At 49.5% G+C, this 24,410-nt stretch overlaps 1 protein-coding gene across 1 annotated transcript; it reads right to left on the reverse strand.

The window, feature by feature from the left end:
- Nucleotides 1-10,364: 10,364 nt before the first annotated feature.
- On the reverse strand, nucleotides 10,365-23,952 carry LOC144175811 (uncharacterized; the record flags this gene model as incomplete). Its single annotated transcript, XM_077704810.1, is given in 7 exon segments — nucleotides 10,365-10,553; nucleotides 12,789-12,843; nucleotides 14,664-14,765; nucleotides 15,771-15,928; nucleotides 17,466-17,561; nucleotides 21,346-21,398; nucleotides 23,806-23,952. Coding segments are annotated over 7 exon segments (669 nt in total). The 3' UTR covers nucleotides 10,365-10,463.
- Nucleotides 23,953-24,410: the final 458 nt, after the last annotated feature.

Consider the following 24,410-nt stretch of genomic DNA (forward strand, 5'->3'; position numbering starts at 1 on the left):
TCTTGTGTTGGGCTGCGTTATACGGGGTGTGCTTCGTAGCACAGGAGTTGCTTCAAGGCATCAAAAACCCGCCAATATTTTTGGGAAATGTGCTTCTATGGGAAAACCAAAAATACAGGCGCCACCACCACATGGTTTTTAATTATTCCACGCCGAGTTCACACGCGAACGACTTTTTCTCTTTTTTTTGCTGCATTCGGCCATCGAATAAGCAAAACAAGTAAGGCAAATTTTGCTCTAGACGTTTCACAACCAAACGTGTCATCAGCGAGCGCTGTGGTGCCTAGTATAATCGCCAATGTTTCAGGACCCGCAGAGCGGACAAGTTCGCGTATTTTTAACATATCTAAATACGGATTAGATTTACCAAAAAAAAACTGCTAGCGTGTCATAGGCACTTTTGCAAGAAGCTGTATTCCTAAACAGTACAGGCACTACGTATTTTGTCTTAGAAGAAAACACAGCACTAAAGTAAATTCCCATCCCGTTCTGCCCCATTTGCCCAGCCCCTTTCTGCATGCTCTGCTGTTTCCTCTCTGTCAGGCTGCTTTGTTTTTTAAGATACACTTTCACTTACTAGTCTAACTTGCTACTCGGCTACTCCTGCTGCTCGTTCCAAGGGAGGTGGGGAGGAGGGATACTGTTGCCTATTCAAAAGAGTTCTATCTTGTGATTCACGCGTCGTTTCACCTTTTTAGTGCGCAATCACATAATCTAAGATTCCGCAACTTAACGGACAAAACAAGGGTGCTCGGGGACAGAATGGAGGTGTATTCATGGTGACACACACATCCGCAACAGCTACCGTATTTTCTCGCATATAACCCGCCCCTGCATATAACCCACAGCCGGACTTTGCATCGACAAATAAAAAAAAATATATCCCCGCAACAACCAGCCAGTCCCCAACGTCCCCTACCTCCGTATATTGGGACTAACCATTCCAAAGGATGGCTCAGGTTCCCAAACGATCCTCCCCCTACAGCGGACCCTCGCACAGCTCATGCACCTCATACATCGCTTCTCCCATCGTCGCTTCGGCCTCAAAGAAACCGACACGCTTCGGCTAATACAAGCCATCCTCATCAGCCGGATAGCATATGGTGCTCCATATCTAACCCTTAAACCAGCCGAGATCCTTAAACTTAACTCAGCGATCCGCCAAGCATACAAGACAGCCCTGGGTCTCCCTCCCAAGACAGCAACTACTAAACTCCTGCAGCTTGGCGTCCACAACACATGGGAAGAAATCGAAGGGGCACACCACACTTCTCAAATACAGCGGCTTAAACTAACTCCAACGGGTAGGGCAACGCTCTTGAAACTTCAATACTCTATACCGCCCAACCACGACCAGAAAATTCGCATCCCTCTGGCTATACGACAAAACATTCGCGTTGCTCCAATCCCAAGAAATATGCACCCCACCTACAACAAAGCACGCCGAGCAGCAAGATCCCGCACCATTTATAATCAATACCACCACCTCCCCTGCACCCGATATACAGATGCATCGCCATACCCCCACAAATCTGCACAAGCCGCCAGCGGGGTTAATGCCAGAGGAACTGAGCTCGCTGCAGTGTCTGTTTTCACCAACTCCACCGAAACAGCTGAAGAGGTTGCCATTGCCCTTGCCGCCACAACAGGCCAAGACTTTTTAACCATTGTTACTGACTGCCAAGCCGCTTGCAGGAACTACCTAAAAGGACGCATATCACAACCCGCCTTGAAAATTCTGCAACAAGCAAAACTACTCCCAGAACTGCAAATAATTTGGACTCCAGGTCACTAATCCCTCGGGGGTAACGAAGCGGCACACGCCGCTGCCCGCGCTCACTCACACCGGGCCATTTCCCACGAGGGCCACGAACCCCCATCGGAAGCAACAGTTAAGCCCACCCCGCTGCAAACATACGCCGAAATACTCGCCCACTACAGGAACAAGCGTCGCAAATACCCATTCCCCCACCCGAACCTCTCTCGCGATGAAGCTACTACTTTCCGGCGCCTACAGACAAACTCCTACCCACATAACACCCTGCTACATGCCATGTATCCCACCCAATACCCTGCCACATGCAACTCCTGCCCCCACCCAGGCACCCTGTACCACATTGTATGGGAGTGCCAGCAATCCCCTTCCCTCACCCCTAACTCCAACCCTACTTATAAGCAGTGGGTGGAGCTGTTGACCAGCTCCGACCTTCCACACCAGCGACGATTGGTGGAGAGGGCACGGATGGCCAGCATAGCCCAAGGCATCCCGGACTAAGGAAGCCTCCCACCGGGCGGGTGCCCTAACATCAGCACCTGGTCTCCAATAAAGTTTATTCATCATCATCAAGTTCGTCTATTGTTGAGCTCTGTGTGCAAAATAAGCACTGTCATCAGTGGAATAAATAGGCTTAGTCGCTATTGATGATGGAGGGACATGACGTGCCAATGCGTTTTGTAAAGCTGCAGTAAAGGGAATACCTCGCATTAGTCCGCACCTACTTCAATCCTGAAATTTTCGCATTTTTGGTGCGGGTTCTACGCGCGAAAATACGGTACCTCAAAATGCATTCTAATGATCAGGGGAATGCAATGCTCACTTTTAACAATTTTAGGTCACACCCTTGGGAAGACGACTGCTAACAAATTGCCCTAGGTGACCAAACAATTCAATTCATGCACACCATTTACGTGGCAACTGATTTTTTTTCTTATGCTACAAATGATTAGAAAAAGTACACCGCTGGTATTTAGACACGTCCCCTGCTAATGTACGGACGGGACTAGCGGGTACGCAAGCTTAACTCAAGGGGTTTAACATTCACAGTGATGGGCGATTCCAGAGGACATTGCGATATCAACAAAAAAAAAAAAAAAAACAACGAAGCAGGAGAAAGTACACGGACAACCTGACTCTTGGTGGTCGCTTTAAGTAGTCCCTATAGGAGAACGTTGCGGTTGAGCGGGAAAGTAGGCGGTCACGCTTTACATCTGTTTTCCTTATATCTGGCCTAATTTCCAACTACTGTCTCAAAAGTTTCGCAACTTTTTGCGAGAAAAAGCAAAATTTTGAATGCACCACAATCGCGTTTATTTTTTAGGGTCACTTTAAACGACAAATTTTTTTTTGCAGTTCGGTACTAATTTGACTCAAAGAACCGGTTCATGAACTGGTTCAAGCTTCCAAACCGATTCGGGCTGATTGATTTTGTCGAACCGGAACGAAATGAATTCTCCATAACCCGAATCATAACTGAACCCGTATTTTTTTTTTTTTTCCGGTTCAACACACTGCTCTATATACAACATTTTTCTTGCTGAATAAACATTGCTGTGCAAACATCTGTTTGCAGCGCTCTTCCTTAATATGAGAGGGCCTACCCACTAGCCTATTCTAATAGCTCTGAAGCACTTGGCTCTTCGTGGCCGAGCTTATTACCAATTCCGAAGCTTCTTTTCTGAATGATGTTTTGTTACAGAGGGGGACAGCCCAACACCGCAGCATTTCATTCGTTGTGGCGTCCCTCAAGGTGGAGTGCTAGGCCCATTGCTCTTTATTCTAGCATTAATTAGTCTAGTAATGGTTCTGTGAAAAACTGTTGAAAAACTGGAAAACCGGGATTGGAAACAATTTCCAGTCTCAGACTTGCTGCACATGGTCTGAGGATTCCCATGGCATGGGAAGTCGAAGCGCATAAGTATAAGTGCACCGAATTCAGCAGTGTCAGTGCCATTAGAGTCTTGCTCTAAAAAATCAGATTGCTTGGCATTACTATTCACAGATATTTTATGAAGCACCCATGTCTTATCTCAAGGATTTGCAGTCATTCCCCACATCATCAAACTCTTCAGCAGAAAGATGTGGAACATCTGTCCAAGCAGTGATTCAGTTGTATCGCCCACTTTTATCAGTCTTTTAAGTTGTAGCTTGCCTGTGACTTCAAACGCCTGCCTGATCAACCGTGAGGCAATTGAGCGCATCTTAACACAAGTGACCTAGTTTACACAAGCAGCGTCCACTGATGTTGCTAAAGACCACCCTGAAACCCCTACGGCCACATGCCCCGTGTTTCATGTTGAGGGGAGTAACCACTCGTCTAAGCAGGTATGGGAGTATTTTTTAGGGCTGCTTTCATTAACGCACCCATATACAACTTCATTCACTCTGTTTTTATGCTGTCATCACCATCTTAAAAAGACGGTATGCGCCCACTGCATAACGAAGGCCCTTCTGAAAGACTTCCAGTCACATCTAACACGAGTGCCCCTGACCCCAGAGACCATTTCGTGCCACCAGATCCTCTTAGGCCATTTCCCCACGGAGTTCTCTGTTTTCCCGTTTCATTTACAGTCCCTTAACAGCCACACATTGCAGGGGCAGCAGATAACTACTGTCTCCCAACGACAAACATTTTTTATTGAGCAACAAGGGTGAGGTAATAGGGTAGCGGTCAGCCTCACGTCCAGGAGGCCGTAGGCCTGTGCTGAATCCAGGGCTCATTGCACCATAGCTTGGTGTCGCTCGGGTGCCGAGCTGGTCAGTGCAGACTCAGAGTGCTCAAGGTGATGGGATCGGGGAAGGTGGGGGCACGAGTAGGCTCGGTGGTATGTAGTGAAGGGAGTGCCACAGTGTGGGAGAAAATGAATGGGGGGAGAGAGAGAGAGAGAGAGAGATAAACTTTATTTTGAAGCCTGTGTCCAAAGGACTGCTCGACTTCTTGGTTAGGTTGCAGGGACTATAGTCCTGGCGTGTTTTTAACATGGTGCACCAGCGTGGTCCAATAGAGCTCTTCAAGCTCCTTAGGGGGTGTGACCCATGCCTCCCAGCAAGTAGGGCGCTTTGTGGCAGGAATCGGTTGCAGGGAAGATCTCAGGGTGCTTTCTATGTTTGGGCATGTCCAGAGGGTGGGGTCATTGTTGGGGTATTGGTCGCAGTGCGAGCATTTTGGTGTGCCTGGAAGCCCGTCTATGCAGTGTTGTGTTGGTAGCGTGCCCGTTTGTGCACGTCGAATGAGAACAGCGTCAGGGCGGGCGAATTTTCTGGGGTAGGGGAGGGTGGTTCTCCGATCTCTGACATCCCATAAGTACTTTCTACGAGTCTGATGCATTTCTCGGCGGTGCTCTTTTGGGTCATAAGAGCAAGGCCAGGGTATCGGGGTGCCCGGATCATAGAGAGCAGCTCGGGCTAAGGCGTGGGCCTTCTCATTCTCCTTTACACCTGTGTGTCCAGGGACCCAGATCACAGTGGTATGAAGCTCGGGGTGGTTACGTGTGATGCTGGCGAGTGTGTAGCGCATGTGGGGGTACATGTGATTCTCCCGTAGATTGCGAATTGCTGATTTGCTGTCCGGGACGATTACCAGTTTTGTTTGATCTTGGTGTGCTTCTATGGCGTTTACAATAGCCTGAAGTTCCAGAGATGTGGACGACGGTGCGGGGGCGTACTTGGCTACTGCGGAGAGGATGTCGCTATGAAAAGCTGTCGTTCCGATTTTGGTGCCTTTGTTATACGCAGCGTCGGTGTAAATGACCGTACTTTCTGGGGAAAATGTCTTCCTGTTGTAGCGGTTTTCCCTGTCAGCGCGGAGACTTGCCTGGTCTGGACCCATATTTTTGGCTATGGGCTTCAAGGTTATGTTGGCTGGACACGACCATGGTGGCGGCTCTGGTGGAATATGCTGGAGCTGCGAGATGTTATGGCCCAGATCAAGGAGGATGAGACAATAAGAGATAGGATTGTGCAGTTGCATAACGTTTCCGTTTGAAGTCTGCAACTGATGTACTCTCGATAGTTGATAGGATGTGATGCAGAGGAAGGGATGTTCTTGTGAGAGAATGTAATGCGATACACGTAATCTACTGGAACAGGGTTCCTTGTCTTGAAGGAGGGGAATGCCCAACTGCAAGGTTCTTGGGCTGTGGCATGTGGCCAACGTTTTACAGCCCCACCAGTTACTACAACAAAGTTTTGCTGCAACTGACACACACAACTTTCTTCTCCTAACCCAGCAAGCGCAAGCATATGCCGCCGATCTCCAGAGACAAAATTGGCACTCTTTCTGCAATCAGCTCCAAGGCACTCTCCACTCAAAGAAAACGTGGCATCTCCTCCGTTCCCTTCTCGACAACACCAATACTAAGAGATACACAAACCATAGAATCCATCAACTAATCCGCAACAGCGCTCTCCCCTCTCAAGAACTCCTCAAGTCGATCCGTGACCATCTTTTTGGCGACCCTACTACCTACCCACCCATCCCCGACACATGCTATATGGGCCTAGCTAACGAAGCACTAGACGCCCCCTTTACCTTCACTGAACTTCAAGCTGTCCTGGCCCGCCTCACCCGCAACACCACCCCAGGAAAGGACCATATTACCTACCGCACTCTCCGCAATCTCGACGAGGACACACTCCAAGATCTCCTCGAACTTTACAATTATCACTGGCAGGGGGGAACTCTACCTGAGCAGTGGCGACACTCGGACATCATACTGATCCCAAAACCCAACAAGCCACTGACGCCGACTACTCTTCGACCAATCTCCCTGACCTCATGCATCGGTAAACTCTTCGAACACCTAGTACATCAGCGCCTCACCGCATACCTGGAAGACCACAACCTCTATCCTTTCACAATGTTTGGGTTTCGGCAACACCTATCCACTCAAGACGTCCTCCTGCAGCTCAAGGAACAGGTGGTGGACCACCTGAGCCGCACCTCTCCCAAAACAATCTTAACGCTCGACGTCAAGGGTGCATTTGACAACGTCACCCACGAAGCCATACTAGAAAACCTGAGTACCACGAACTGCGGCGTAAATACCTTTCGCTTTGTAAAAGCCTTCCTTGAGAAAAGAACAGCTACACTCCGACTCGGCCCTCTACTCTTGCCTACTTTCCACACCCCGGCAAAGGGAACGCCACAAGGATCGGTTATTTCGCCTCTTCTCTTTAATATAGCTCTGCTTCACCTCCCTGACAAACTGCTAGCCATTCCCGGCCTACGCCACGCATTCTACGCTGATGATCTGACTCTCTGGACCACCCAAGGCTCTAGCGGTGCACAACAGGACATCCTTCAGCAAGCAGTCGACACCACTACTGCTTACCTTCAGCCCAGGGGATTGACCTGCGAGCCATCTAAGTCCGCTCTACTGGTCCTCCGCGCCCGCACAAGAGGCCGCCCGGCTGCGCCCACCCCTGACCCACAGGTCACCATAAGTGGCTCTTTTATCCCCCAAGTTACCACGCTCAGGATATTAGGCGTTCCCTTCCACTGGGATGGTTCAGGCTCTGCCCTACTCCCCCAACTGCACCGAACAGTCTCCCAGCTCATCCACCTTATACGCCGAATCCGGGGATCGGCATACGGTCTAAAAGAGCCAGACACTTGCCGTCTTGTCCAAGCCCTCATGGTCAGCCGTCTCACCTACGGAACCCCGTTTGTGAATCTCAGGCCCCAAGAAACCACCAAGCTGGATGCCCTAATCCGCAAAACTTACAAAGCTGCCTTGGGCCTCCCTACATTTACCTCTACTGAGCGTCTACTCCAACTTGGGCTGCATAATACCCTCAGTGAAATTCTGGAAGCCCAACGAACCTCACAGCTACAACGTTTGGCCCTTACTCCCACTGGCAGGAACGTGCTTCGCACCATTGGGCGGTCCACCCCGTCTGCAACTCACGAACTTCAACGCATCCCTCTTCACATTCGCCAGCGGCTTAGGGTCGCCCCAATCCCGAAACATATGCATCCGACGTTCAATAGGGGAAGGCGAGAAGCTCGTGTCAGAACACTCACAAGGCGGTATGAAACCGACGCCCAAACGCGCTACACGGATATCGCCCATACTCCCAACGGTTCACACACCACCCTCGTCACCCTGGACTCTACCGGCCATCTCGCCACTGCAGCCACCTACAAGCAGCTACCAGTTCCCACAGCAGAGGCACTCGCCGTCGCTCATGCGACCACCACCCACCAAAAACAGCCCTACCTAACCATCATCACCGATTCTCAGCAAGCATGCCGGTGGTATCAAGCTGGCCTGGCACCCCCTCAAGCTCTTCCCATCTTTCACTGTCTCCCCGAAGAAATAGAAATAACAATAGTTTGGACCCCTGGCCACTCTGGTCTTGCTGGGAATGAAGCGGCCCATGCCGCAGCCCGCGCTCTCCACAACCGGGCACTCCCCTCTGCAAGGCTAGATACCACAGGACGTCCACATTCTGCAAGCACCACCTTAACACCGCTGGACTCTACCTATAGCTCCATCCTTTCCCACTACACAAACAACAGAAGAAGGTATCCTCCTCCCCACCCATCCCTTACCCCACATGAAGCCTATGTCTATCGCCGCCTTCAGACGGAAACTTTCTATAATCACACGATTCTCTCGCACATCTCCCCATCCCTATTCCCCCATAACTGCCAAGCGTGTGACCTTCCTCTTACCACCTTCCACCTAGTCTTCTCCTGCCCGCAGCACCCAACCCCCCTTCACTCCCCCACCCTTGAGCAGTGGGAGTCCGCTCTGACCAGCTCGTCACCGGAGCAGCAGCTCGCCCTGGTGAAACGAGCTCTGGAATCGGCGCGGGCTCGCGGCCTCCTGGACATGGGAGGCTGACCACTTCCCCTTCCCTCTCCCCTAAAGCTCAAATAAACGTTTTTACCACCACCACCACCTTCCACCACAGCCTGTGGATTGGCATAAGGAACTTTTGGTACCACCAAATTCACTCATCCTCTTCCTTTCCCATGGTTTTAAAAGCCTGCTGGTTTTCTTGTGCAGCTGAAAAACTGCTCAGGATTTTTTTACCAGGGATATTACTTTTTCATTTTCTAGATTTCTGAAAAAATGAACGATTTTCTATTTCTGAACCCTTCCTTCATTTTTAAACCTGTCGTCTGTTCCACTTCATTTTTGTGTGCTTGGTATATTTATGAGCAAAGCAGTCTCTGCAACAATACTACTAGAACTCACCCAGAGGAATTTTTTCCGGTGGCATGAAAAAGTTAGGTGACCATAATGTTGAGCTCAAGGGCATGCCACGCAGCATGAAGCTACGCATCCAATTGACAGAACACCTTTTCAGGCTCTTGACGTGATGTTAGGGCTAGAAGCTGCTGTCGTCACTGGCCAAGCTACCCGAGTAGTTCCGCTTCTAGGAAGAGGTTTTTGTGCAACATGCAGCCAACAGGAGTTCCGATGACGCCTTTTCACACCAAATATTGAAGCGGGAAGCAAAGTGTCACAGGCAAAACAGAGAAAAAGGAGACTTTCTTTGTTCTTTACTACCTTTCGGCACACTGCCAGCACATTTCGGTTACACCCACAGGGGTCACTTGATAACTACAGCTTGTAGCCACTAGTCAGTTTTTTTTTCCAGTGAAGGAAGGCATAGCTTCAACCCCAAAATACAGGTCAAGGTCATCCAACTGGCCAAAGATGCTGCTCACACACAAGGGCTGCAGGCCACCACCCGAGGGGGGACGAATTCAGGAAGGCTCCCACTTCCCCTTTCATCCAGTTTTAGGCAAAATAAAATTATCTTCCAGCTTAGCTGGCTTGTCTTGTACTGTCATGGTGCTCCTATATTAGTATGAAACTGGTGATGTTGCCCTGGTATTTGTGTAGGCAGCAGAGAAGGTTTAGTGGGTACTACAGGTGTGTATTGCTTTCTTCGGTATCAATTATTTAATAGACCTACTGGATATGGCACTAGGCAGTTTGAACTGGGCTGCTAACAGCTTGAAGTTAAAGTTAATTTGCAATGTGCGAGATAATTCCAACCACACTGCCACAGCTGAATTCGGCGTGGACAGTTTACGAGACGGCATAACAACTGACAGTGGACAATGCAGGGGCTTTGCTTTTTTTGGCCTTGCTTCCTGGCCAACTTGCCCCAAACCCGGAAGGACTTGGTTGCAATTACAGGCATTGAGATGCCAGTGCTGCAGAAGCGGTGTTTACTGTCTGCCAATTTCTCTTCTGAATGTTTGATAAGACAGTATTCCGTGCACCCATCTCTCGTCTGCATACCACAGTGGTGGAAAAAAAAAAAAAAATCAAACCTAAGCACCCCCACGCACTTTGAGCATCGCGATCGCGGAAAAAAGGAAGTGCTCAGAGTCAAGTAGATAAGGTAATTTATAGCAAGCCATCACGTCACGTCTCATTACAGTAAGTGCATGCTGATAAGGGCCTTAGCTGGAGGTGAAGGAATGCCTTTATTAGTTTTGTTTCTCCAACGGTGAAACAGAAGACTCCAGTGCATGTTAATGCGAAGGAACAGGATCGGGACTAGAACAAAGCCTTGAGGACTACCCGTTCAAAGAGAGAGAGAGACAAGAGGCAGGGGGTTAGGCACACACAAACACACACACACGCTTTATTGCCGCAGCAGACTGACACAAGCACAAAAGAAAAAAAAAAGCCCCCTCCTCTTCTCCTCCCCCCGATCAGCGAGACTGGCTGCGGCTGCCCCGGCGTCCGCCAGGGCTGGCGCTGCGTCGGCCGCCGTTCTCCGAGGCGTCCCTCCGTGAACGGTGCTGCACAGGAACACGGGCCAGGCCTCGGCGTCAACGCGATCCCCGATACGGGACCTACACATCGGCACATGCTTCTCTAGTACATGCGCCTGCCGCCACAGGGGCACTAACAACTACCCCACCCACGTTGCACACGCCAGGCTCCGTTCCCTCGTTGGTACAAGCCCGGCATTTCATGTCACACCCAGCGCCACCTACTGCTTTCCCTTGGTACACTCATTCCGTCATGCAACTGCCAGAGGAGCTCGACCGTCTGTTTCAGCAGCCACAGGGTAAAACTGTAGGTTTAGTAAGGAACACCCACGGTTTGAGCCCCAGCAATGGCAGCATTTTTTTTTCAACATCCGTAAATTTTTTCACCGTAAAATGCTCCATTAGCTCAATTTTATGCCTGTTCAGAAATGGTCTGTTTAGAGGTACGGGCTTTCTGCATTGCAGCGGAAATGCCGGGCTTGTACCCATCCTGGAACGGAATATTGCGTTGCAGGCACCACTATCAACCATCTTTATATCGAAACATGTGAGGCTGTTCGTAGCTACCGTATTTACTCGCGTAATGATCTCACTTTTTTTTCAAAAAAAAATTTGATGCAAATTTAGGGCCGCGTTCATTACGCTGGATATATTTTTCTCGAAAAACTTATGAGCACAGAAAAGGCAAGCAAGTTGCGGGTCAAAATTTTTATGATAGGTCTCATGAACATAATAAAAATTCCACACACCGCCGCCACCCGCTTTGCAAAGTGATGCAAAATGAAGTGTTTTTTTCATGAATAACAGAACGCGCCGGAAGGAGTTTGCTGCGACGTGACAACAGGGCGAAAAATAAGTGGCTGTCGCTGTCACAGTGCGGGACATCAAAACAGACATGGGGGTTGACACAGCATGAGTGCATTTTTTCTTTGTCTTACGAGTACATTATGTGCATTTAGTGAGAGTTTCTTCCTCATCGATATTGAACTCGTGCTTGCCGATATCACTAATATCGGCAAGTCCGCGGCAATAACGTAGCCATGTCCGCTTTGAACGGGAAGGAAACCGAGATAAGCACGATCATCATCAGCCAGACTTGGCATACATACGACATACTGCTGCAGCAAGTTCAGGGTGCGTTCATTGCACGGGAAATAATAATAATAAAAAAAATCGAATTTTGACGACTAACTTCAGGGGCGCGATCATTGCGCAATCATTACGGTACATCACAGAATCCCCTCGGCTCAACCACCTTTTACCTTATACATACTCCCCCTGGTGAGATATTCACTAAAGTTAGACTGCAAACCAGGCTGTTCACTGGTCATGGTACTGCGCTAATTGCTCACCCACTAACTTATTCTGCAAGCACACACACATGCTTGCACGTCTCAAAAACCACCATAAAATGCAACAACAATCAGAACAATGAATGCAAACACTTAAATTCTTTGTGCACGGAACATCAGGCTTTGTTTGTAATGAAAAAGTTGGAGCCAGGCAAACAAAGACAGCCAGCTCAATACCAAAAACCTGCCTTGTGGTTATAAACGGGCAATCTCACTGTTTATGTGCTTTGTTCAAGAAAGTTTATTGCAGCTAAAATCACGCACAAAGAACGGGGGGAAGACAAAGAAATATGAGCAACAGAGCACACAGCCTGGCATACACACGCTATCGTTTCTTAGGGTGTTTAAGAATACGGCCTACTACTGCTACACTGAATGCATCGTGAGCGGAGCAATACTGCATATTCACTTAGCTGCACCTCTTACCGCTGTGCTGCGCTGTCGAGCGAATTTGTTCGCAACACGCATCACATCAAACATGTCCTCCTTGATTTCAAAAAAACAGTGTCTTGCCCTTAGCGCACGCATGGCTCTTATTAGTAACGACAAGGCAGTCAGTACTACCTAGTGCCGCAAGCAAAACGTACCTTGTAAGATGCATAAGCTTGGGCCTGCAACTTGCTAAGCAACACAGTCCAGTTAAAAATGCTCAACTAAAAGAATAGACAGTGTGCGGCGTCACTGGGCAGGGCACCTTATCTATGGCAAGCCGGGCTCTCCGACTTGCAGACAACTACGCATGCACAGAGCTTTCAAAGGGCTACGCGCTTTGTACTTTGTACCTCAAAAGCAACAGCCCAATATCGCATCACAGATAAAATACAAATCTTTGGGACAACAAAGCGAGCCCCCCAGTTAGTAAAATCAGCACTTTTTAGTTTAGAAATAGCCAAACAAGCCGGATACTCACCCGGCTGTCGCGCGGAGAAGGGCTGCGAGTCCAGCTGCGGCGACGGCTGGAAGACCTGCGAAGGACGAAGAAAAGGATGTGTCAGCAAGGCCCCGTTTACCTGCTTAATTTCTGCCCATGCCGTGGACACGAGAGAAATCTGACGGCTGAACAAAAAATTTACCATTCCTGCCTAAAGAAAGCTGAGAAAAGCGCGAAAGCTAAAAGTGCGTCCAATCGATCGTCAAACCTTCAATAACCCAAACCACGTATGAAGCACAAACCCAAGTGACGATTTTTTCGTGCACTCAGTGAACGATCCTAGTGTAGAGTCGAATCGAACTACAACAAAATTGATGGGACGTGCGAAAAATTTCGTCGAAGGGGGAATTCGTTGAGGCGAAATCTGCCCCAACACACCAAGAAAAATAGCCCTGTATATTATCCGCATCACTGACAGCATAATGCAATGTTTCAAAAAACAAGTGATGTGCAATCACATTGTGTTTACTCGGATGAACATACCAATGGTTATCTCTTTTTTGCCCGCATGTAGAGAGCACGTTACTGGAGTGGGGGTGGTGGGGTAAGAAATGCAGTCGCAGAGCATATTGCGGTACAACAAGACCAATCTATCGAGCTGATTACTTCCAGATAGCTGCGAGGCCATCTGGAAGCCCATTACCTTATCCTCTGATTGGGCATCCCACCATCTGACCTTGGCCGGCAAGCCACAGGCCCACTTGCATTTATCGCGACTGCAAGCTCACTATCGAGATAGGGTGACGCCCATTCAAGGCTAACACAAAAGCCTTTTTGCTTTTCTCTACGAGGACTTGGTTGCACTGACTTCTATGGCTAGCTGACAAAGAATGGGAAATATTTCGTTGAAGCAGAGTTTTAACTGTATACTGATGCATGGTTTACGAGGTAAAGGCATACTATTATTGTACTCCTCGCGATAGATGGGTGTGTTTGTTGTATTTTATAGAGCCGTTCCTTTTTTGTGATTTTCAAGTAGTCGTTTGGACACAATGGAGCCCAGTTTCACACACGCGCCGTGTGTCCAGCTATCTTATCAGGGCTTTTCGGTCGACCAACCGGCCTATAGGGATACGCATTAGTTTTATGACAGGTAAACTACAATATAGTGTTCCAACATCCCTTTCCACACCCACCCACTTGACCATTCAGGCTTTTAGGCAAGAAAGGTTATCACCAAACAGACCGCATCACTTAGCGTGGCTGCTTTTGGCCAGGCCAGCGGTTACCCGCGTCAGCTGGCTGCAATTTCATTCATAATAGCTGAACTTTGCTCAAGCGGGCAACTTTTGCTTCATTTCCGCAATTCTGATCAAATGCAAATGCCCTAAAAATGCATGCAGTAGGTCTTCACACTTTTACCTCGAGCATGCATGCTGGAAAACAGGACTTGTGGCATCAACACATGCCCTGGTATTCTGAGTACTTGCTCAACTCAAGCCTCCAGCGAAGGTCCTTGAAATCGATTTCCCCATGCATAAGCATTGTGGATTCCCTCCCTCAGGAGGGAGCAAATGGAGTAGAGAGGGACTCAGAATACGGCCTTGGGTCAAAGTGTTCGACGGACGAAACTTTGCTTGGTCAGGGGTCATATTTTTGAAGTGCAAAATTGCAATCACTGACCAAGTCAAAAAATAACGTGACATTCCAGAACCCATATAGGTTGCGATTGTGAACAAAGGGCCCGTATAAGTTCCGAAACATCGACCATTTTTTCTGACTTGGGCAGTGAACGCTATTTCACACTTCAAAAAAAGCATTGACACATCCACAGACCTGCACCTTTGCCATTTTTGGCGGACAACACTTCCAAGATTTATAGTTTACATGACTTTAGAAACAACGCATGCTCACCTCGACCTCGAGCGGGAGCGGCGACCGCCACGCGAGCGGTAACCGCCACTCCTGTGTCCGCTGCGGCTTCTGCTGCGACTGCGGCTACGGCTGCGGCTCCTGCTGCAATCCAACGCACATAGGGGTACAGTATGAGACGCAAAACGGGCTGGACAGCTGCTTTTGGGTTGTACAAAATTACTTTACAAGCAGGAGAAAATTGATTTGGAACTGCAAACAAAGGCTTACAGAGGCTCACGATCACACAGGTGCTAACATTATGGTACTGACTTGATGGCATGCGCAAGCTACGTCATCTCTGTTGAAATGCAGTGTCAAAATGCTTCAAGCAAAACAATGTTTTTGGCGAGTTATATTTTTGCACTCCGTAAGCCCACCCCTCCCCCCAAAAGACGAAATAATAATTAAAGAAGGGGGAACGAAGGGCGAGACTCATTCAGTGCAGCTCCAGCATTAGCCGCGCCACTGATGCGGCTTAGGCTAGGTGACCCATACTATGTGGCCTGCCTAAGTGGCCCACTCTGCTGCTGTTTAGCAGTTCAGGCAGCTAGCTTGTCCCTCCGATGTACACCACTCATCCGCTTGTCTCGCGTGCTTGGTCCGTGTGCGATGTGACAAAGAACACACTAGCCATCATAAGCATAACAATTTCTCACGTCAAGTGTCTAAACGTTACAGGCAACCATCAGCTGCCCCGGTGTGCAGCTGCCAGAACCTGTTTCAGGGCCCCTTTTATGCTTGGTCTGTATGCGACGTGACAAAGAACACACCAGCCTGCATAAGCATAACGATTTCTCATGGCAAGTGTCTGAACGTTACAGGCAACCAACCATCAGCACCCCCGGTGCGCAGCAGCCGGAACCTGTTTCGGGCCCCTTTAATGCTTGATCCGAATACAATGTGATAAAGAACCCACTAGCCATCATAAGCCTAACGATTTCTCATGGCAAGTGTTGTCTGAACATGACAGGTGACCAACCATTAGCACCCCCGGTGTGCAGCAGCCAGCACCTGTTTCAGGGCCCCTTTAAACACCGCGAACCAACCAGAGTGCAAACACACGCTGGAAAATGTGCGGGTGAGAGAGAGAAAAGCGGCAGCACCCACCGTCCGCCGCCTCCTCCGCCGTAGTAGTGTCCCCCCCTCTCGCGGTCCAGCTCGGGGCAGTCGCGGGCCCAGTGTCCCGTGCGGCGGCAGCGGTAGCACTCGTCAAAGCTCTGAAAGCCCATCCGGTCCTGGCGGCCATGCGGGGAAGCAGACCGGCCCTTGGACCAGCAGCCGTTTGCCAACACTCGTACCTCGCACATTCCCCCGCACCGCAATCCACACACAACCAATGCAACGGTACCCAAACTGACACTGCTAGAGAGATATGTTCTAAAGTGGCACTGTGACGGGTCTGAGTCCAACACTTTGGCACACTTGTAGTTACCGACTTTGTGTGTGATCTTGTCCACGTTGCACAGGAGATGAGAGGAGTTTGAGGAAACTTGACCCAAACGTGGCAACACCCCCCCCCCTTACCATATACTGAGAAGCTGTGTTCTCTAAACATGCATTTAATGAAACTGCATGGATCTGTGGGCCATTTTCATTGTTATCAAGTCAGCCTCAAGTATTTACGAGAAAAATATCTGCAATGTACGACCGTGCAAAGAAAATTCAGTAACAGATTCTATATCGCGTCTGAACTAAAACGCAAACACCTGAGACGCCCATCTTTTCTACATAACATCGCTACACAATGTTAAAAACATTCCTCCAGAGTATCCCAAGTTCTGATAGGTAAGCGCTCAAACTGTTTGGTGTGACAGAGCTGTCGAAGCCGCCATATTCAAATTTTGCCGCTCTTCGAGCGTGCCTAGAAACCTGGCTCCATCTAGTGGGTAACAGACGATCGGTTTCCCTTGTCTGGCCAGCAGCAATTTTAAATGACAACTGCACAGAGTTCTGGAGATGGCATTGAAAACAAGCAGTGCTTTCACTAGAAACGTCCAATTTCTAGTACCAGAACAGTAACATACTACGACGAAGGGAAAATGTTTTCTGTAATTCACGTGCGGCTAAGTTTTACAACTTCAAAGATATGGTTTGCAGAATGGAATGGCCCTCACTGGAGCTGCTTTTTCTGTGTAAGCGAAACACTGCAGTTAGCTGACATTTGTAGGATTTTCGCACAAATACTACGCCTTAGGCACATGTATTCTGAACTTTCTTTATGCACACTGACAAAACTGGCATAGTACCCATTGTGTCCAACTCCATCCTAGAACTAAAATGGCACATGCAAACAAAAACGTACAACCACTTACATCAGTGCATTGCACTATCATTCTTATTGGTATTAGATATTGCTAGCAGCTGCCCATTGCTTTTCAACTTTCCACGTGACATCAAAAGGGCAACCTGTTTCTTTACTACTTCGGTTAATCGTTTGGGGGTTTGCGTTAAAACTGGCAAGACTGTCGACAATCCAGATATGGCTACTCTCCAAGTAGACCAAACTTGCATTCTGTCTTGACGGCCTACGCCTTTTCACACTCGAATGTGCAAACAAAGGCCCCACGTTCCCCCACTGTTTACCACACCTGTATTACGCCCCTCCAGTCACAAGCAAGCCTCGGTACTGCTCACGAAACGTGCACAAGCTCCTCTTCAAGCTGTCAATCTACAAAAGCCTTGAGCGACTGCGATTCCTCCATGAACAGGTTGTTACCGACAGCCCGGATCCAACAGCATGCAAAAAGGTCCCAGCAAACCCAAGCCTCCATTGATAACGTGTAGTAGCCGCAGCGCGCTCACCTTGGAGGCGGTCGGCCGGAAGGAGGGCCCGCGGGCCCACTCCACCACCACGCTCTGGCCCCGGATCTCCCGTCCGTTCTCGTACTTCACTGCATCCTGCGCGGGCGAGGGGGCCCCGGCGCGCACGCACGCACCCCAAGGGGTCAGGCAGCCGCTCGCTGGCAGGGGGGAGCAGGGCTCGCGCGCAGCACACACCATTCCGACGGCTGGCCAGTCCAGTCGCACTAGGTACCATCCTCCTCCTCCTCCTCCTCTGCGTCTCTTCTACTAACGAACCCGCCATCGCCCTAGCGCGCGGCTGCCATCAATGCGTGCCTCCTCCCTTTCATGCCAAGCAGCAAGGACGGCCAGGAGAGAAGCGGGAGAAGGCAACGTGCCACAGGAACTGTTACTGCCTGAGGATAGCGCGCTGCTACCAAAAGTCATCACCACTGATGTAAAGGAACACCAAGTAGGCCTACAAAGCGACACCTGAAGAAACAATGCCTTGTGCCAACTTATTCTCCCATACCGAACAAGTAAAGGTTGTATCACCTTAAAGAAAAACAGTCTTCAGCAGCGTTTTCTTTTTTTTGTGAATAGATACGTACAATGAGAAAGAGTAAGCTTTTGGTCTCTCTGGGAGCCATGAATGGTGGTACTGTACCCCATTTTAACAAAGCCCAGTAACACTTCTCCCGTTGAAATTTTTTGGTCGGCTACCAGTGCTGGCCGACAGAGAAGTTAAGGTAATGGCTAAAAAGGCTGGGAGACTGACCAATCCAGCCTCAACAAGCACAAGGCAAAACAAAGCAAAGAGGGCACCAAAAACAATTGGTCCATGCGACATCGGGTGAATGAACACCCAGGTGAACAGACCACACACACGCACGTGCACATTTTCTCTGCAAAAAACGTGAACACATCCAGGAACATTCAAACAGCGGATGGGTCCTTCCAATGTACACACATACAATTTCACAACGAAGGATGATATGCAGCGCATGCAGTGAATCCAGAGCTCAACTGCACCGAAATGAACTCGTCTGCTACCTTCTAGTATGTTGAACCCTCGCACCTTCGGATTAGGCACCTCCTTGTTACAAGCTTACTGAACTACGTCAAAGCCAAAACAAAAAAGCGAAATGACAAAAGGTGAAAATGCAATAAGCCCCAAAAAGGCCAACAGGGAAGGCACGAAGCTTAAGATGAACATGGGACCGCAAGAAATAAGTCTCAGCCAGCCTCTTCAGCCCAAACAAGATGCTGCAGGGAACAGCTGAGGGCATTGCATTGGGGACAGGGATATTCAGGGTCCAGTTAGTGGGCTCCACTGTTAGCGTTCACCCGAGGAAAGGCTCATGCAAGACGGGGGAGTGTTCTGCTCACCCCCACGGAAAGGAGGAAGCAGTCTGATGGCAGCCGCGGCGCTAAGGGCGGATGGGGGCCACACACACACACGACAGCGGGCGGGGTCTTGTGAGCAACAAGGGGCGAGAAAGGCTAGGTCTCCGGCAAGGAGGCACGTGTTTCACGTCATGGGGCAGGCGAGTAGCGCGGCGGCGGTGGGCGGGCGGCGGGTGGGGGCAGCCTCGTGTCGGTCATCATCAAAGAGCTCTGTCTCCCTCTGTCTGTCTGTCTGTCTCATCATCGCTCTCGCTGCCGGCCACAGTCGGTAGCGGTCTGCTCAGTAGTAGTCTCAGGCGTGGCTCAGCAGCCAGCGGTCAGTCGGTAGGCCAGAGCCCGCATTCTCTGTGTCAGTGGCTGGCCCACTCCGGTCGGGCGGCTCTGTCCACTGGAATGAGCCAGCGGGCTGAAGGGCGGCGCAGGCACACTCTCCCACCCCACACCCTCGGCGCTGCCCACCCTCGCACAGTGCGCAGGGTGGCATCGTGCAACTGGTTGTGCCGGCTTCCCCACAAGGACAGAGTCATCCCCAAACAAGGTACCTCCCGCAGCCAGGCCTGGAGCAATTCCCCAGAATCTCAAAGTAAGAACAAGATTAGGGGTGGGGTGGCCAGGTAACGTTACAAGCACTTGGCACATGTTCAGCTTGCAGCAACAGTTGCGAGGGAAGAAACTGCCCAGAGGCCGCGATTGGTGTTATGCTGCACAGCCGAAATATGTCCCAGCCAAGGAGTGGATGCGGCCGCCTTAGCCTCAGAGTCAGTGTTACCATCCACTGCGACATCCAAATGCTCACCTTAGCGCGCCGCAATGGGCATTTCACCTCCTAAATATATTCTTGCTCTGTGCCCACAAGCAACCTCGCACAATTCATGGCTAGCTTCAATGTTCGCCCACCATAAGCTCTCACACCTGTCCCCCACATCATGCTGTATAGTTTTCCTCCAGAGCTGGAGGGGCATGGTCTCATAGCATTAGAGCATGTGCTCTGCTATCACTTAATGCAGTGCGTACTGCAGTCTTCTCGGTGACGGTGCATAGCTGCTGCGCCTCAGAAGGCAATAAAGTCCTCAGCAACGAACGCCCCACTGCGCGTGCTATTGTAGCATTATCTTGCAGCGAGCCGTCGCTGCTGCTGAGCAAGCCTCGTGCAGCTTGGGCATACCACCCTCCCCATCGCACTTTCACCACACTTTCCTCCTCCGCTTTCCTGCTTGCTCTATCTCATCTATCTTCAGTGTTTACTTCATTCACTCGGTTACACCGAGTCTGACGAGAACACGAAACCATTGGAGCACGCCCCAAAATGAAGCTGGCGGAACACGATCGCATCCCTTGCTTGAGGGCGCTGCGCTGCATTCCCAACGTAAGCACAAAACTACCAGTGAGACCATTTTTGATGACACTAGCTCTCCCTTTTTGCGTAGGCAGTCCACGGTATACAGCATGTCACAGTATTTAAGATTTCCCAGTGTGCCAGGTTCGTGCCGAGAGACTAGCTAGGCTGGTTAGATAGCTCCCAGCCCCACCTCTACCCGTTGGTGACAACAGCTGCTAACAGGATTGTAAGCGTTTTGCCCAAACGCTCTGAACGCATCTTAGGGAGCCCCAACACAACCATTTGCAGGAACACCTCACCTCCGCACTGTGCCCATGATTTTCACAGCCCCGTAAAATAGACAACAAAGCTTGTGTTTTTTAGCCCCACATTATCGCCTACCACAAGGCTGCAACACACCACAGAATCACAGTTGTAATGCACCTTATACATCACACAAAACACCATTCAACACATTACCCAGGAGCAGTGAACCACTTAATACTAACTGGCCCACACATGCTGAAATTTTGCGACACCTAGCCACACAAGCAAGACCAATTAAAGCCAACACACTGATATGTTTGTTTAGAATGAACCCACATTACCAAAAACATTTTCTTAGACAATTTCAACACTTGCGGCCCATGGAGACTAGATAAGAAGCTAGTCCATTATCTGTGTCCCAGAATTTACGAAAGACAGGCAAGAGAAAGTGAACACAACTTCACAAGAATGTCACGAGCAACCTTATGCGCAGCCTTTAGATTTCGAACAATTAAAATGAATGCGCACTTTACCCAAGCCCAAGAGTAACTTTGGCTTGCTAATTTAAACGTGCACCACGCAAAGGATATCGGTGAGGACAGAGTTTAGGACAACCTGAACTTTCGCTTCAAAAGCTGAGCAAGCTTCATTTGAAGCCGTAAACATGTTTGCTTATACACCAATCGCGTATTATATTCAATGGTGTCTTCACACAGCATTAGTGCAAACCTGCGCTTGCACAGGCTGGTGTTCTGTTGCTCCAGCCACTATCAGCTGTTCTTTTTAAGGCGTTCAGCCTCTCTGCACTTGTCCCAGCCTAAGGTAGCCCAAGCCACGGCCGGAATGGCACCGCCGCCCCCATCAGACAGGCACAAATTTCGAAACGGGGGAGCAGCCATACACACTCACCTCTGCATCGCGGTGGTCCTCGTAATCCACAAAGGCATAGGCCATGCCCGTTCCTGCAACCAACCACACATCTCCGTTTAGACCCCGAACACCCGTAACAAACTTCACGGGGCAGTGTTTTTTTAAAGCGACCCTGCAGCACATACCATTGACTACTCGGAATGTATTTTGGGGTAAAGTCTATTGTCCCAGCAATCTCCTCCCGCTAGAATTACGAAAATCCAATCCCTATCCCGAAACTACGTGCGATGAGAAATCGCACACAACTGTTCCCTCTAAACTCGACCGTGGACAACCCAACGAAAGCTGCGCGCTCTCTCCCGGAGAGACGTTCGTCTGCTAGGCTGTTCCAAGGGCCGACAGCCGCCCACGATTTTTGTTATTCGCTTATCAATAACACTGCTTGCCATACTCTCTTAAAGACCTTGCATGTGGACCAACTGCAAAATTTCGAGTATGGCAGGCAGTGTGGTAAGCAAATAACAAAAATCGTGGGCGGCGGTCTGCTCTTGGAACAGCCTAGCAGACAACAGCAGCGGCGTCCTTTGCTTTGTGCGCATGCGGCTACTCTCACTGAGTTTTGCCGTATCACTAAATCACGCGGCGCTGATCGACTGAACGGCCGACGCTCCCGTGCTATTGGTAAAAAATTGGGCGGGTGTACGTGAATGCCACATACAGAATAGACAATACAGGTGAGTACCGTTCAAACGAATTAGTTTTGGAGTACAAATGCAACTGCAGCAGGTGGAGACACTGCAACAAGCGCACAACATGTCCTCAGACTTCTAGCAAAAATTATCACCTTACGAAATCGTTGGTCTTCAGACGTCAGCACAGAAATCCTGACTCACCCCCCTTTTCCCCATAGCCCTCCAACCTCCAACTCACCATTTCCTGAACAAAAACCTGAAGTGAAGCAGTATGGCTGGGCTCTACGACACCATGCCAACAGCACCGCAGCACTGAAGAGCATTTCTTTGTATCATCATCCCAACGATAAGTGGTGGCGCCAATCTAATATCAGCGGTAATGTGCCAACTTCAATACTGCTTACGATAGCTTACATGTGCTGGCAGTGAGCATACTAATTGCCTTGCAGGGTTATTGCACTGGACTTTTCAAGGGTGAAATCTATAAAGGCGCAGCAGCAGTGGCTTTCGCACAGTGCCATTTAGGGCTTCCATTATACATCCCTAAATTACGAGTTGCTGTGCATATTGATGCAATGTAAGTACTGCAATCTGTTCTTTCATTTTTCACCAAAAAAAATAGTGCATAGTGGAAAGTAAAAAATTGCTGTACCTGAACCAGATCAAACAACCACAAGCAGTTCAGTGATTGGAATGAAAGAGCAGAACGTGCAAAGATAAGCCCTATACAGTGCTGTGCAATGACATTGCTATTGCATATTTTGCAGCCGACACCATGCATGCAACTTAAACGGTACATCGTGTAAGACTACAAACTAAAAGAGCAATTAAAAAAAAAAAGCATACGGTTATCACGCTAATACTGCGAAAAAGACTACATGATGCAGCAGAGCAAGCGCGGCTCAGCTCAACTAATTACCCTGACAATTTTTACTAACCTTCGGTTAGTTATTCAACTCGCTTCACAGTCATCAAATATCAAACTGCAAGTGCTTGGCCAGCTGCGAGGACGGGCGGCATGTCCAAATACTCCATGCTGGCAATTATAGTCCTTCCTGCTCCGACGCAACGTGTTTGTTTATGAAACTATTTTCTTGCATTCTGGGCAACCGCTGTTCGAGCGTTGTCGGTGCCTCAGAAGTCCATCAAAAAAAAAAAAAACAGATTTTGCGTCGTTTTATTATCACGATCAACTGTATTCCCTCCAGAGGCGAGTCTGCAAACACGCCTGCAGACTCACACAGACCCGCGAGAAACCGCACACGCCTTTAGAAATGAAAAAAAAAAAAAAAAAAAAGTTGAGCGGTAGTAATTGGGAATATTAGAAAAAATAAAAACTGCACCTGCGCACAGGCGATCGGCTATCACGTTGTTCGCGCTACACCCCCCCCCCCCCCCTCCCAGACTCATTTTCCTACTAATTTCCGCCTAATTCGCTGTGTCAGTCGAATCAACTAGATAAAACAAGGCCTATTTGTTGGGCAATAAATGCCATCAAAATATGGTGCGGGCAAAACAGAATAAAGCAGCTCTCGCTGCGCCCGGCGCGAAGCCGGCGCCAAGGCGGCCATTTTGCGTGATGCGTCGTAGAAAGCTTTGTTCCCGCTCGGGGTATTCCAGAGCGAATATTTCGCCGCGATTGTCAATACAGGTGTCCACTTCGCTTAGCTGACGGTGCGGCTCGATTGAATAAGTCTGCGCATATCCCCGACGAAACCCAAAAAGTGAAAGCGACGGGGGACGGCGCTTTCCCTTGGAACGGGTTCGATAAGGCTTACGCCGTCGCTGCGCCAGGGAGACAACTCACCGTACTTGACGTCGCAACGCAGCAGGCGTCCGTACCGCTCGAATACTTGCTCCACATCCCTTTCTCGGGTGTCCAAGGGCAAGCGGCCGATGAACAACTGCCCGCGACCAGACATTTTGTGCCGCTTTGCCTGGGCAACAACTCCGGCACACAACTAATGGCACCCAACGTGTGCGTGTTCTTTCCTCGGCTTCCGCGTCTCTGCGCGCGCTTCGCTCAACCGGCGCTAGAGGGCTTTTGGCTAGAGGCCGCTAAGTGCAGCCTTGTTTTACAACAGAAACCGCAATTCAAGCGTATACGCACGCTTAAATACCACTAAATTAATTTTGGAAGTGTGGATGTAGCAATAATTACTGTTTTATTTTCTTTACGGGCACCTTATTTTAATAACAAAAAAGAAGTAATGTGGCGCGCTTTTCAAACATTTCGCAACAAGCGCGCCTTACGACGTGGGAGGGACACATGATAGCTTGCCCGCAAAGCTATCCTCCGGGTCCCTGCCGACGCCTGCGACAATCCTTGTCCTCCCCCACCCGTCGCGTGTTCCCTCCCATGCACTCCGGGCTTACCCGTCGCGAGCAAGGGGTCATTCGGGCAGGCGCAAA

The sequence above is a fragment of the Haemaphysalis longicornis genome, unplaced genomic scaffold (assembly GCF_048455015.1).
Source record: "Haemaphysalis longicornis isolate Haplotype H1 unplaced genomic scaffold, Haemaphysalis longicornis Haplotype H1 scaffold_3, whole genome shotgun sequence".
Taxonomy (NCBI): domain Eukaryota; kingdom Metazoa; phylum Arthropoda; class Arachnida; order Ixodida; family Ixodidae; genus Haemaphysalis; species Haemaphysalis longicornis.